This window comes from Pyrgilauda ruficollis, unplaced genomic scaffold (genome assembly GCF_017590135.1).
Source record: "Pyrgilauda ruficollis isolate IOZ18807 unplaced genomic scaffold, ASM1759013v1 scaffold108, whole genome shotgun sequence".
In the NCBI taxonomy this organism is placed as follows: domain Eukaryota; kingdom Metazoa; phylum Chordata; class Aves; order Passeriformes; family Passeridae; genus Pyrgilauda; species Pyrgilauda ruficollis.
In genome coordinates, this window is record NW_024508988.1 from 1 (window position 1) to 14,169 (window position 14,169).

General features: G+C 34.2%; 1 protein-coding gene across 1 annotated transcript in view; it reads left to right on the forward strand.

The window, feature by feature from the left end:
* Positions 1-1,307: 1,307 nt before the first annotated feature.
* Positions 1,308-14,169, forward strand: part of LOC121356258 (nipped-B-like protein) — a gene marked incomplete at its 5' end in the record, with an annotated part of 34,051 nt that continues 21,189 nt past the window's right edge. Inside the window, 11 exons of the mRNA XM_041472490.1 lie at positions 1,308-1,446; positions 1,664-1,746; positions 2,782-2,914; positions 4,737-4,880; positions 8,321-8,410; positions 8,655-8,869; positions 9,096-9,198; positions 9,964-10,062; positions 10,168-10,314; positions 12,048-12,182; positions 13,594-13,696. Coding sequence (XP_041328424.1) covers positions 1,308-1,446; positions 1,664-1,746; positions 2,782-2,914; positions 4,737-4,880; positions 8,321-8,410; positions 8,655-8,869; positions 9,096-9,198; positions 9,964-10,062; positions 10,168-10,314; positions 12,048-12,182; positions 13,594-13,696 — 1,391 coding nt within the window. The remainder of the gene's footprint in view (positions 1,447-1,663; positions 1,747-2,781; positions 2,915-4,736; positions 4,881-8,320; positions 8,411-8,654; positions 8,870-9,095; positions 9,199-9,963; positions 10,063-10,167; positions 10,315-12,047; positions 12,183-13,593; positions 13,697-14,169) is intronic.

The following is a 14,169-nucleotide window of genomic DNA, read 5'->3' on the forward strand; positions in this document are numbered from 1 at the left end:
TAGATAACTTTTTATTCATAACACTTTGATTGAGTCTGCAAATTATTCTAAAACATTTGGTTTTACTATTGATTTTGTTCCTTGCTTCCATACATCTTTTGCCTGGAGACAGACAAGTTGTCAATGAAATAGATTTTCTGACCAAGGGTGGATGAACAGGAAATATCCAGGAAAATTTAATTAATGGAAACTTTGAAGTTGAATTCAGCAATTCTAATGTTAACATGAGTGCTTATTCCTAGTATTTCCTATTGTTTTGTTTATAGACATCAGAGAGATCTAGTAAATAGGAAGGTGTTAGGTGTAGGAGCATAAATGGTAGATACCCTCTTTGAATTGGGACCTTTACTATAAGGAAGTTACTGTCTCAAGGCCCTGACTGCACTGCTTATCTCTAGAGTCCTAGCTCTAACTTGTTGAAGGACATTCCCTGTCTGTGGCTATAGTCATAAAGGGTGCAGCTTACCTAAAATTTTTTAGGAAAATATTCTCTCTGTACAAGTAGTTAGAGATAAATTCATAAAGATAATAATTGCAACCTGTTTTGTGTCCAGTTATTATTTTGATAATTTAGGGAGAATTATGTCAGAGATTATCACCTTTTCATATTGTTAAAGGCAGCACTAAGTGGTGTTGATGTACATATGGGTAGTAAACACCACACTATTGATAAGGTTAAATCACTTGGAAAGGGAGAAATGTGGAGTGTATTCATGCTGGTCATACCAACTTAAAAGACAGTCTTGCATGCTGAAGTTTATTGTCTGTTGCACTACCTGAAATTACCATAGGTGTAACTCTTGTAGAAGCCAGTCCAGGTCATGGTCACTAATTTCTCATTTAAAATTCCTGCACATTTCAGATACATTAAATAATATGTAAGTAATAAATTGTTATTACAAGCTTGGTCTATTTTTTTAATGTTGTGTTGGAAATGGATATGGCATTATACAGAATCAGCCTATTAGTAAGTGCCTTTACATGGATGTGTTTGATTTAGTAAATATTTCTGAAGATTTTTCTGCTGCTGAACTTCACAGACACTCTGATGTCCCATCTGTGAGCTGTTTCAGTTCATCTCTTTGGACTGAGAATAATGCTTACCATTTTAGTTAGACCAAATCTTTCATTGCATAAGAGAGAAGCAAATGACAAGATAAATGTGTATAACACAGATTCCTAGCTTTGATTATTAATTTAGAAAGATGTTATTTAGGACAAAAAATTTCTGGGGTGTTTTTTGGGTTGTTTTTTTTTTTTTTTTTTTTTTTTGTTTAGTTTTAGTGCTAATGCTGTCTTATTAACAGATTAAACAGCAGTGACACTGATGGAGAGCCTATGTATATTCAGATGGTAACAGCACTAGTTCTGCAGCTTATTCAGTGTGTGGTGCATTTGCCATCAACAGAAAAAGATTCTAATTCAGAGGAGGAATCAAACAAAAAAGTAAGTTTTTTTTTAAAGAGCCATAATTTTTTTTTTTTTTTTTTTTTTTTGCTACAGGAATGACTTTGTAGGTATAATATTTTATTATGGTACTCTAGTTAATCAAGCCTTTAATTTTATGTCAGCTCTAATTATTTGATGAATGAGAAATGCTGATCTGGAAATTATATTTCTGTGCATGCTAAAATATTAAAAAAATACATCTTGTTATTTTTAGGTGGATCAAGATGTGCTTATGACTAACTCATATGAAACAGCCATGAGAACAGCACAAAACTTCCTTTCTATTTTCCTTAAGAAGTAAGTACTGTTGTATTCTTTAGTGTATTGATGAAACCAACTCCAAATAAAATGTCACACTTTAAGACAAACCAAACCACTTCGCAATCCTAAATGACTACTAATAAAGTTACTTATAACAATATATTTTATAGATCTCTGAGAGAGCTACCTGTCTGGAAAAAACATTATATGGAACAGACAATCTGCAGAGTTTAAGAACACATTTAAGAATTTGTCTGATAATTTATATAGGATCCTTTTATCAGGGATCTTTTACTCATTTGAAACATTGAAGAGAAGGCTGAGTAAATATTTAAGTGATGAAACCAGATTATTTCAGTCATCAAAATGACAAAAAGATAAAAACCCTAAAATTACTTTCATTTAGGTAAAGTTAGGAATGTCAATAGCTCAGCAGGGAAAAAAAACAAACCTGAATAACCAAAGGATTTGTAAGAAGTCCTGAGATTTTTATAATGTTGATTTCTGTTGTTAAGCCAAAATGCTGTTTATGAGCTATCTAGCCATTTCTCTGCATACTTCTGCTATAATTAAAGTTAGGGATGCCACATATAGGTGAAACACTATCACATGTGTTATCTTTTGATTTTTTAACATTCTGATTTTAACCTTTCTGGAACATAATACTGAGATGCCTTGTCACTGTGAGTTAAGTCAGACCAGGTTTAAGGACTAAACACCTTCTGAATACCCCACTGTAGCTTGAGCTTTGGAATTTTACCTACTTTGTTTATCCAAGTTAATGCAGATTTTACCTCAAAACAATAAATAAAAAACCTTAGGAACAAAATTCTACTACCCTGGATTAACAGCTTTACTTGCAGTGCAACTTGGAGTGATAAATGTTTGAACTATTTGTCTGTAAATGGAAAAAAACAAATTTTCTGCTAATATTTTGGAATTTTTTTTTTTTTTTTAGAATTGCATAAAACTGGTTTTCTGGCTAAAAATAGGATTAGTTCTCTTTGCATCAAAAGAAAAGCTTAAATGGCTCTTAAATTCACTTGCAAACATGCATTTTGTTTTAAACAGATGTGGCAGTAAACAAGGGGAAGAAGATTACAGACCACTGTTTGAGAACTTTATTCAAGATCTTCTTTCCACAGTCAATAAACCAGAATGGCCAGCTGCAGAGTTGCTACTTAGCTTATTAGGAAGGCTATTGGTAAGGGATACTTGTTCTTAACTATTATATTAATTTATTTCTTATTACAATGAAATGTGTTTATTTCAGCTCAAACTATTGCAGGAGTGTTTTCTGATTGTTGACACATGCATGCAGCATGTAAGGATATTCTTACGTGTATCACTATTACGTAATGCATAGAAAATACAATTTAGGTCAGAAGATCATTGATATGGAACTTAATAAAGGTCATATGTATGCAGTTTCTCATTAAAGTCCTCTTCTAATACTCCATGACATTTTCCACATTAAAAAATGCCATTCTATAGCATCTAATAAGTTTAGATATTCATAGAACCGTAGAATATGCTGAGCTGGAAGGGTCCCACAAGGATTATTGAGTCCAACTCCTGGTCCTGCACAGCACACCCCAACAATCCCACCCTGTGCCTGAGAGCATTGTCCAAACACTTCTTGAGCTCTGGCAGCCTTGGGGCTGTGACCACTGCCCTGTGGAGCCTGTTCAGTGCCTGACCACCCTCTGAGGGCGGAACCTTTTCCTGATATCCAACCTAAACCTCCCTGACACAGCCACAGCCATTCCCTCAGGTCCTGTCACTGGTCACCAGAGAAGAGATCAGTGTCTTCCCCTCCACTGCCCCTCACAAGGAAGTTGTAGACCACAATGAGGTCTGACCTCAGTCTCCTCTTCTCCAGGCTGAAGAGACCAAATGCCCTCAGCCACTCCTTATACGGCTTCCCCTCTAAACCCTTCACCATCTTCATTACCCTCCTTTGGATACTATCCAATAGTTTCATTCATATTAATTGGGAATAAAGTCAGACTAATACCTGTAATTATTCATAGAATCATAGAATGGTTTGGGTTGGAAGAGACTTTAAAGCTCATCTCATTCCACACCCCTGCAGTGGACAAGCAGGGACACCTTTCACTAGAGCAGGTTGCTCCAAGCCTTGTCCAACCTGGCCTTGAACACTTCCAGGGATGGGGCAGTCACAGCTTCTCTGAGCAACCTGTGCCAGTGCCTCACCACTCTCACAGGGAAAAATTTCTTCTCAATATCCCATCTAACCTTGCCCTCTGGCAGTGGGAAGCCATTCCCCCTTGTTCTATCACTCCATGCCCTTGCAAATAGTCCCTCTCCAGCTTTCTTACAGGCCCTCTTCAGGAACCAGAAGGTTCTCTAAGGTTTTATGGACATTCAGGTTCCTCAGGTGGTCATGAGCCTGATCTTCACTTAGAGTGGGAGGGACTTTGCTCTCCCAGTCCCATACTTCTCTGGACTATTCCTTTAGCACAGAACCTGAAAACAATTAAGTAGTTTGGTCTTTTATAAGTTTGGTCTTAAAGTTGTACATTTACTTACAGATTGTGACATTTTACAGAATGTGAATATTTTTGTAGTAATGTTTTTTGAGAGTTGTTCTTCAGTATTAAAATGCAATTAATACAGTACTTTGAGCTTTTTATTTAGAAAATATTTTATGGTCATGTTCCTGGTAAAACATAGCTTTCTTTATACTTGTGTGAATAATGAGGAAGATGTATTATGGTGCTATACTATTGCAAAGGATATCTGCTTTACTAGATGTCTGGTTTATTTTAGTTTTTTAAAAATATATATTTTTATAACAGGTGTATTTGTAAAGCAAAAGACTCAATAAAGGAAAAAAAATTATTGTAAAGTAAGGACTGTATCTGTGATATAATAGTAAATTACATAACTTTAAGCAGCATGGAAATTAGGTGGACTTTTGAATAAGGTCAAACTGTCTTGTAAGAAGAATCTCAGTTACAGAAATAAATAGTTTTTATAACAGCTTATTCTGCTTTTCTTAGGTTCACCAGTTCAGTAACAAATCTACAGAAATGGCATTAAGAGTTGCATCGCTTGACTATCTTGGAACTGTAGCTGCAAGACTCAGGAAAGATGCAGTCACTAGCAAAATGGATCAAGGTTCTATAGCCAGAATACTCAAACAGGTGTGTGAAAGATCCCATGCCAGTTGGATTGAGATGTATCTATTTAAAAGCCTAAACATTTTAAAGATGTGTGAAAAACTGGTATTATGGGGAATGAGTTTTCATCGTTGTTCAGATTTCTGAATCAAATATACTCAATTTATAAGTATCACATTTGTTAATTCATGTCTTTTTCACACCATCTTCCTAGTGATCATTTTAAATGGTTAATTAAAATGGTAAAACCAATTTTCTGGTGAGACTATAGATGAAATAATGGAGTGACAGTTGGATTATGTCTTAAGAGGCCTTAAAATATATATGTGTGTGCATGCATGTATGTGCATGCATGTATGTGCATTTGCTATTGCAAAATGGTAATTGAGCTTATGGCACTCATATAGAGACTTTTGAGAGTTAAACCGTTAAGCCTATAAGGTTAGCTTTTATGTGAATGAACTGATATTGGTTGTGTGTGTAGGGGGGGTTGTTATTTTTGTGGGGGTTTTTTTACTAGAATTGCATATATCTTTCATTGGAGATTACATATTTGCATTTCTGTTAATGCTCCTTATCAAAATGTTTCCAAATCTGCAAGGTTGGCAGCAATTAACAAAGCAGTATGTGCATTTGGACTCTCTGTAGTACATTAAGAAAATCTTGGGCCTTATGGGTATTTTTAAAAATGTGAACTTTTACATTTCTTATGAATGAAATACTTTTCTTTCTGAACTACTAATTGTTCTCAGCATGATGAGATCTAAAGTTGAGTAGTCATATCAAGGTGGTTTCCCTGAAAAGATTCCAGATCTACTATATGTATTTTATGATGACTGTAACAGACTTATTTTGAAGGTAAAACTCGTGCAATTTACAGGCATTCAGATAAAGTATCAAAATTAATCTACTTCTTCATGAGGCTGATACTTCCCATGACTTTTGTCAGTTGGAATATTTGACTATGTATAGTGTCAAATCTTTATGTTCATGACTTATTATAATTTATACTTCTATGTGCTAAAGGGGTGTAATTCTCTGTTTGCAGTGATTTTTGACAATTGTACATTAGACTTCCTAGGGAAATATTTTAGAAGAATCCTTTTCTCTTTCCTTATCTCCAGAAGTTATATAATAATATTTAAAGATATTCTAAAAAGATACATACCTGAGTGGTGACCTGAATTTTTCTATTTGTTTTGAGTTTTTTACAGGATCAGGCAGAAACTAGGCATTGGCATCCACAGAAAATAAAATAGCTGTGGGCAATTGAGGGCTAAAAGCTTTTTTCAGTTACTCAGGAAGCTTAACATAAATGATGGCATTGTGAAAAGTGTATATTATACAGTACATTCACTCAGTAGACTGTGTTGTTTATAAATGATTTGTAACATACAAACAAATTACTTGAAAATGTGCACAACACCTAAGCTTCACTTTGTTGCTCAAATGGCAAGAAAATAAGATCCATTGGTAGACATATTCAGCTTTAGTCATTAGAAATATCTTAAATTATTCTTTTTATTCAGAAATTAACTTATATCTCTACAGATTTTTCTTTCCTGCTGAATTGAATACTTAGACTGTTGGATATTTCCTTCTACCCTCTGATATCATTACCAGGATAATCCCCAATGATTGATGAGTGCTTATAACTCTGTCTGTTGTGGTTTGGACTCATGAATTGTATAATTAGATTTAAGAGAAAATCTGTTCTGTTTTGGCATTTTTAAACAGATTTTTTTCATAGAAATCTGTCGTAGATTGTCAAGTTGATTTGAACACTTGTGCATGCTTTTCATTAATTTACCTCTTAATATGCTGATCTTCTGGACTTGTACCTTTTTCCACTTGCTGTTGTTTGCAAGCTATATTATGTGCTACATTTGTGACAAGATTTTCAATCTATGCTGTTCATACAGAAGTTGATGGTTCTAAGTTACAGGTTTTATTGCTGAAGAAGATAAATGTTTTGTAGCTGAAGAAGTTTAAGCCAGAAATTATTCTTCTACTTTTATTATTAATATTGAATATGATTTGTTGTGGGATTCACAGTTTCTTTCTGTTTGTTCTGGGTTTTTTCCTTTTAAAATAGTTAGGCAATTAAGGTTCATCAAGCAACTTTTTCAGCCTTTTTATCCACAGAATTTTACATTGGTTGAAGGCCAAACTTTCCAATCACAATTTGCACATCATAGGGTACCAAATATAAATTAATAAACCTACATTAGTATTATGTCTACTGTGGACGTCTTTTGAATTCTTGAACTCATTAATTTGAGGGGGAAAAACCCCCTTTTTTCTGCTGTAGCATCAGCAATTGCAAGGACCTGCACATTTCAGTATAATACTAAGGAAAAAAGAGTGTTTTATGGTTTTGGGTTTATGCTGTCTTGTAGGTGTTGAGAAAGTAAGTTTCTGATTCATTAACAAGTTCATTGATACTGATTTGATCTCTAACTCCTACATGGGGAAAAGTACATTGTCTGATGGTCATATACAAAATCACTGTTCAATTTACATAGGCTAGAATTATTTAAGAGATCAGGATATACATATTTCCTATAAAATAGCCTCTTGTAAAAAAATATTCTGGTTTTAACATTCGTACATTTTAGATATTTACAAATCTGATGCATAGTTCTCAGAATAATATTTCATATGTAGTCCTTTTTGTGCGTCTTAAAAGTGCTTCACAGGAAAACTAATATTACCCTATTCTGTAGATAGAATTTATGCACTAAGTGGAATTTTTATAAAATGTATCTTTGTTCTCAAGGTTTTTGACCTGATAGAAACTAAATTGAGTCTCAGAGAGTATGATTCTTTAGAGTTCAGGGGTGTTTGGGAATAACCTCTGTAAATTCTTTGCTAAATGAATTGAGCATACTTGCTACACTTTCTCTGTATCAATGCTTTAAACCTGAAAACAGTTATACCAAATATTTTGCAGAGGGATAAGTTATTTTTATTTCTTTGACACTTCCCATATGTTTTTACTGTTGTCTGTGTTTCATATTTATGTTCATTTGACTTTTTTGCCTTTTATCCCTTGTTCACCTGTAAAGTCATTATTTCAGTGTTTAATATTGTTGAGAGAGCTAATGATGCCTTTTATAGGTTAAATATTTTTTCAGTCTACTATGTGTGATTTCAGCCCTTTGTTTTTCCTTGGGAACAGAGGGTCTTCACACAAGATCATAAAATGAAAATTAATCAAATCAGTCAGTCTGTTTTAAACCAAGTCTTATTCTGCTGTTAATCTTTTTTTGACTTTGGAGCTACAGTCTAATTTGGTTTAGTCTCTATAAAGTTTAGAAGTAATTGATTAAAAAATTGTTAGTTATATTGATAATTGCAGAACATTAATTTCAGTGTATTTTATATGTGGACATACAGATTTTCAGATGACAATTACCACTGTGCAATATTCTATTTTAAAACTATCTTTCTATTTCCAATAGGTTTCAGGAGGAGAAGATGAAATTCAACAGCTGCAAAAGGCTTTACTAGATTATCTGGATGAGAACACAGAAATTGATGCATCATTAGTGGTAAATTTCAGCTTTCTGATGTCAAATTTATATAAAAATAATTTCAGTAACATGCACTGAATAAAACTATTTTTCTTCATGCATATTAGAGATTCGATTAAATTGTCACCCTAACGTATAATGTTGATTGTGTTTTCTGAAATATGGTTGATGCATTAAACTCACTTAATCTCATATATCTGTTAATTTCCCTCTTCTACATCTGTTGTTTTTGGTTTTTGTATATCCTGCTGTATTTCTCCAGTTTTCTCGGAAGTTTTATATAGCTCAGTGGTTCCGTGATACAACTATGGAGACAGAGAAAGCAATTAAATCTCAGAAGGATGAGGATTCATCTGAAGGAACTCATCATGCAAAAGATGTTGAGACCACAGGACAAATCATGCATAGAGCGGAAAGTCGCAAAAAGTTTCTTCGCAGCATCATTAAAACTGCTCCATCTCAGTTCAGTACATTAAAGTACGTTTGAGCACCAGTGCTTTATTAACCATGCATTTGACATTTTTAATAATTTTTGATAAACATGTCCTAATTAAAACTTTGAATTTGTTGCAGGATGAATTCTGATACTGTGGACTATGAAGATGCATGTCAGTACAACTTTCTTCTTCATTAGCCATGCATTTGATGTTTTAAGTAATTTTTTTGTGAACATGTCCTGATTAACATGTGGACTTTATTTCAGGATGAATTCTGATACTGTGGACTATGAAGATGCATGTTTGATTGTTCGCTACTTGGCCTCTATGAGGCCATTTGCCCAGAGCTTTGATATTTATTTGACACAGGTAAACTGTGCTGGAAGTCTTAGTACACTGAAATCAGTTGGTTTCTGATTCCAAACACTTTTGTGGGAGTGTACCATATCTGTTCATTGTTCAGCATGGGTATTTAACAGGCCACAATAACACCATGTGCTTTCTGTATTAATGACATAAGTGCTTATATTTCTTTTTCTTGCATTCATTTTATATGTCATATTGTACATGCATTATTATATTTGTTAATGGGTGTAGAGGGCAAAATCAATATCATAGATGTACACAGTAAAAAAATAATTGCAAAATGTTGAAATCTCTTACAGTTTCTGCCAGATGCATGCTCTGGTATTAACTGGTGATATTAACTCATTAAATTGATCTTAATTTGAAAATACAAGCCAGCTTAGCTACTTGCTTGCAGTGCATGTTACTGTCACTTTGGAAGCTGTTTAACCTCATTGTGTTTTCTTTCCTTTTTCTGGGAGAAGAGCACTAACATGTTGTCATGGCAACATGTTTGGACTCTGGTACTGGTTTGGTTTAGCTTAGTTTAGGTTCTGTTACTTACAGTGATCTGCATATAGAGCCATTCTTAAAAGGATAGTGCCCAAATCCACCTCTTCCACTGAAAGAACCATGATGAAAGGCACAAGTGAATGGCAAAAGTAGAGTTTAAAATGAAGGGATTTCTTATTTTAGTTACTTAATTTGCATGTTGTTCTGCTGCATTGTTGCCTGTTAAACAGTTTGCTACCTTCCCAAAGCAAATCTTTGTTTTTGTTCTTTTATTAGATTCTGCGTGTACTTGGTGAAAATGCAATTGCTGTTCGAACAAAAGCCATGAAGTGTCTCTCTGAGGTTGTTGCTGTAGACCCCAGTATTCTAGCCAGGGTAAAAAAATCTGAAATATCCGTCACGTATATGCATTTTTCTGTCACACTTAAAAGAAATCTTTAATTCTTATTTTGGATTTGTGTTTTATTTGTTCCTTTTTAGCTGGATATGCAACGAGGAGTTCATGGGCGGCTAATGGATAACTCCACTAGTGTAAGAGAAGCAGCTGTGGAGCTTCTTGGCCGATTTGTGCTCTGTCGTCCTCAGCTTGCTGAGCAGTATTATGATATGCTGATTGAAAGAATATTGGTACGGTGACTTATTTATGATGTGTCATTGTAAAATTTGTTTTCAACTGAGTTTAGATGGTTAATAATATGGAATGATGATTCCAAGAGTATGTTCTATGTATGTTATTTTAATAGGGAGCATCATGATTTAAGACCAACCTTCTAAAATGCATTGCTTTTCAGTGAGGCTTTGTTACATTGTTGTGGTTTCACCCCAGCCAGAAGCCAAGCCCCACGCAACTGCTCGCTCACAACCCCACCATCAGGACTGGGGAGAGAATCAGAAGGGTAAAAGCCAGAAAACTCCGGGGGTGAGAGAAAGTCAGTTTAACAAGGAAAGCAAAAGCCGTGCACACAAGCAAAGCAAAACAAGAAATTCATTGAGCCTTTCCCAAGGGCAGGCAGGTGTTCAGCCACCTCCAGGAGAGCAGGGCCCCATCCTGTGGAACGGTGACTTGGGAAGATGAACACCATCACTCCAAATGTCCCCCCCCCTTTCTCCTTCTTCCCCCCACTTTACATACTGAGCATGATGTCCTATGGTCTGGAATATTCCTTGGGTCAGTTGGGGTCACCTGTCCAGGCTGTGTCCCCTCCCAACCTCCCATGCACCCCCAGCTCCCTCCCCAGCATACAAGGAGCAGAAAAGGCCTTGGCTCTGTGCAAGCTCAGCAATAACAAAAACATCTCTGTATTATCAACTCTGTGTTCAACACAGACCCCAACACAGCCCAATGCCAGCCTCTGGGAAGGAAATTAACTCTACCCCAGCCAAAACCAGCATATACATCAATAAGTAAATATACATAGAAAGTTGTACTGCAACAGAACCAGAATTATATTCTTTTTCGTTCCTTTATTGAGGCACAGATTAAATGAAATGAGGAATTTTGCCACATCTCTGAAGTCTCAGATATGGGTTATTGAGATCAGTTCAGCAGTGTGGATGATGAAAAGAGTCTATAACATATTAATTTAAAGTTGTCATTTGTAATCCAAAAGAAAATAAAAGATAAAACTACTTTGGTTTTTTATGCTATGTTTTAGTGCTTTGAAAGGCTTTTTATTAGAGTTTTTTATAAAAAGTGGGTTTTGCCTGGATGATCAGATAAAATACAGTGTTAATTTAACTTTAAGAAAACACTAGCTTTTAGCATTCATGTTAGGTTTTTAGTCAAATACTACTCATTTGCTATAGTTACATGATAAAACATGTTTTTAAAGTGTTTTGGAAATGTCCACATGAGCACGCATAAAGGTACTCATCCTGGCATTTAGATTAAACATATTTTGAATTAAGCAATATGAAATGAAGCTACTCATCCTTCTCCTGAGATGAAGCCTAGGAAAATGGAAAATATTTGCTGCACATATCATCCATAAGCTTTATTCAAAGGATTTTGAAGTATTACATAAATAGTTCATAAGTAGTAGCTAAAGCATCAGCGCATCTAGCTTGCAAGATCTTGAATTAAGAAGTTGCATTATACATTTGCAACATCATGAGTTCCTAATTGGGATGATATAAATGGAGGAAGTGTTTCAATGTTTAGAGGACTCAGCCCAAAACTTTAGAACTGTTGCAAATAAAGTTATGCTGACCTTTCGTATAAATATACTCCAGAATATTTTAGCTGTGTTTTCTGAATGCATTTTTCAGGTCAGATTGTGTGATCTTCAAATATAATTTATATAATACATTATTAATATGTCTGATTTCTTTTCAAGAGCATAATGTTTTTCTCCTCACAGGATACTGGTATCAGTGTCAGAAAAAGAGTCATAAAAATACTTAGGGATATCTGCATTGAACAACCAACATTTCCCAAAATTACTGAGATGTGTGTAAAAATGATTCGGAGAGTCAATGATGAAGAAGGCATTAAGGTAGAATGAAACATATCCTTCAGGATTTAAATTATCATAATTGGTTTCTATATTTTGACGCAAAAGTAATAAAAAAAGTATTTCATTGCTTCTTTGTAATTTTTTTTTATTTTTAATTTTTAAGAGCAAATAGCTTTCTACATTGCTGTCTGACTTGGTTTTCTTTTCTTTTTTCTATTTTCTTCAAGTTCTTGCTGACAATCAAAGGATTTTAAAAAGTTGTTATCTAGAGTTTTGGGTTTTTTTCTCTTTGCAAGTATTGTCTCTGATACTTCTCTTTTCTAAGAAGTAAAATTAGTATATAAAATTCCTTTCTGAAAACAAAATAAACTTTGTCAAAATTAAGTACTTGATGTTACTATATACCAGATTTATAAGTTCTGCGTATAAAAAATATGAAGTAATAATTTGTGAAAATTTTGCATTAATTCTGAATGTTTAATGAATCAGTTATTCCCCCTAAAATGTTACTTATGTCATCATATTCTTATCTTTGTGTGATGTATATGCAGAAGGGTAAAAACCTAAGATTATGTGTTGAATCATAAACCTGACACTGATGTTTTTTGTTTGATTTGGCAAAAATGATTTTAAAATTGTTGGATAATTAAGGATGCACCTGTAATAATTTTGTATCACACTTCCAGTGGGATTTGAAGTCTGGAACTTTAAAGCTGCACCATATAATTTTACCACTTGGGATATGTTAATGCCAAGTGGCTTTCAGGGCAGACTTAATCAAGAAGTAGATGAACAGCTGGATCTAAGGTGCTGCTAGGAAAGGAGGATGACCTTTCCCTTGCCTTTCCAACAACCTCATAAAGATGAGGCAGTCCCTGCAATGTGTTTTTTTACATCTCCATGGATGATGAATTCTTCCTACAAGCATATGCTTTATAAGTAATTTGGGAATAGTTCACTTTCATTCTATTCCATCTTTTCCTCTATACAAAAACATTGTAAGGGAACCAACTTCCTGTGTTTGGGTAGAGAGACTTGACTTGTCTCTCTTCTTTGCCTTGTCACAGCTGTTCTGAAAATGCCAAAGTAATCTACAATTACTGCTAATTCTGCTGTAGAAATTGTAGTCTTGTGTTCAGTTGTCAGTTTCTCAGGCCTACTATGCTTTCCTGAGTAATGCAGATTAGTGCAGGAAAATGGTAACTATTTCGTGTAGCATCACTTTCCAAGTGATCATTTTTGTGAAGTTTGCTTAGAGACCAGTATAACTGCTGTAATAGTAATCTGGGTCTATCTCAGATAACATTCTCTACAACAGTATAATGTAGGTTGAATAATTCCTTACGGAAGTGCACATATTGTAAAAAAAATTATTGTACGGATGTATTAGCAATAATACCTATGTGCCAAGATAAAATTATTTATTTCTGCTAATTTTTTTTTCCTTCAGAAATTAGTAAATGAGACATTCCAGAAGCTCTGGTTCACTCCAACTCTACATCATGACAAAGAAGCAATGACTAGGAAAATACTAAACATCACTGATGTGGTATGTTAAACAAATTTTAATTAAGTTGCATGTAAAATTTCATTATGTTTTTAGTATCTTTGGAATATTGTCTGTAGTATTTTAGAAATACACAAGTAATTTAATTATCAGATCAATGTATTTATATGTCTCCTGACATAGAATACATGCTAGAATTATTAATCTGATGGAACAGGCTATAAGAAACTTTAAATGCTCACTAATTACTGGCAGTGATAACTGAGACCACATTATATTCAGGTTGTGGAAAATACTTGTTCAGTTAAAACACCAAGAGTTTCTGTTATATTTAACATTTTCCAGGAAATGCTAGTAGCAGCATATAATTAAGCCTAACTAAGAAGTTGTGTCTTAAAAGAAAAATTTCCGCAATTGATAGCATTTCTTTTGAAAGGTTATCAAGCTGTTTCAACAAATGCAAGGTCATGTTCTCACCCAAGGTAAACTAGTATCTGCATAATGTTATCTACTTTTTAG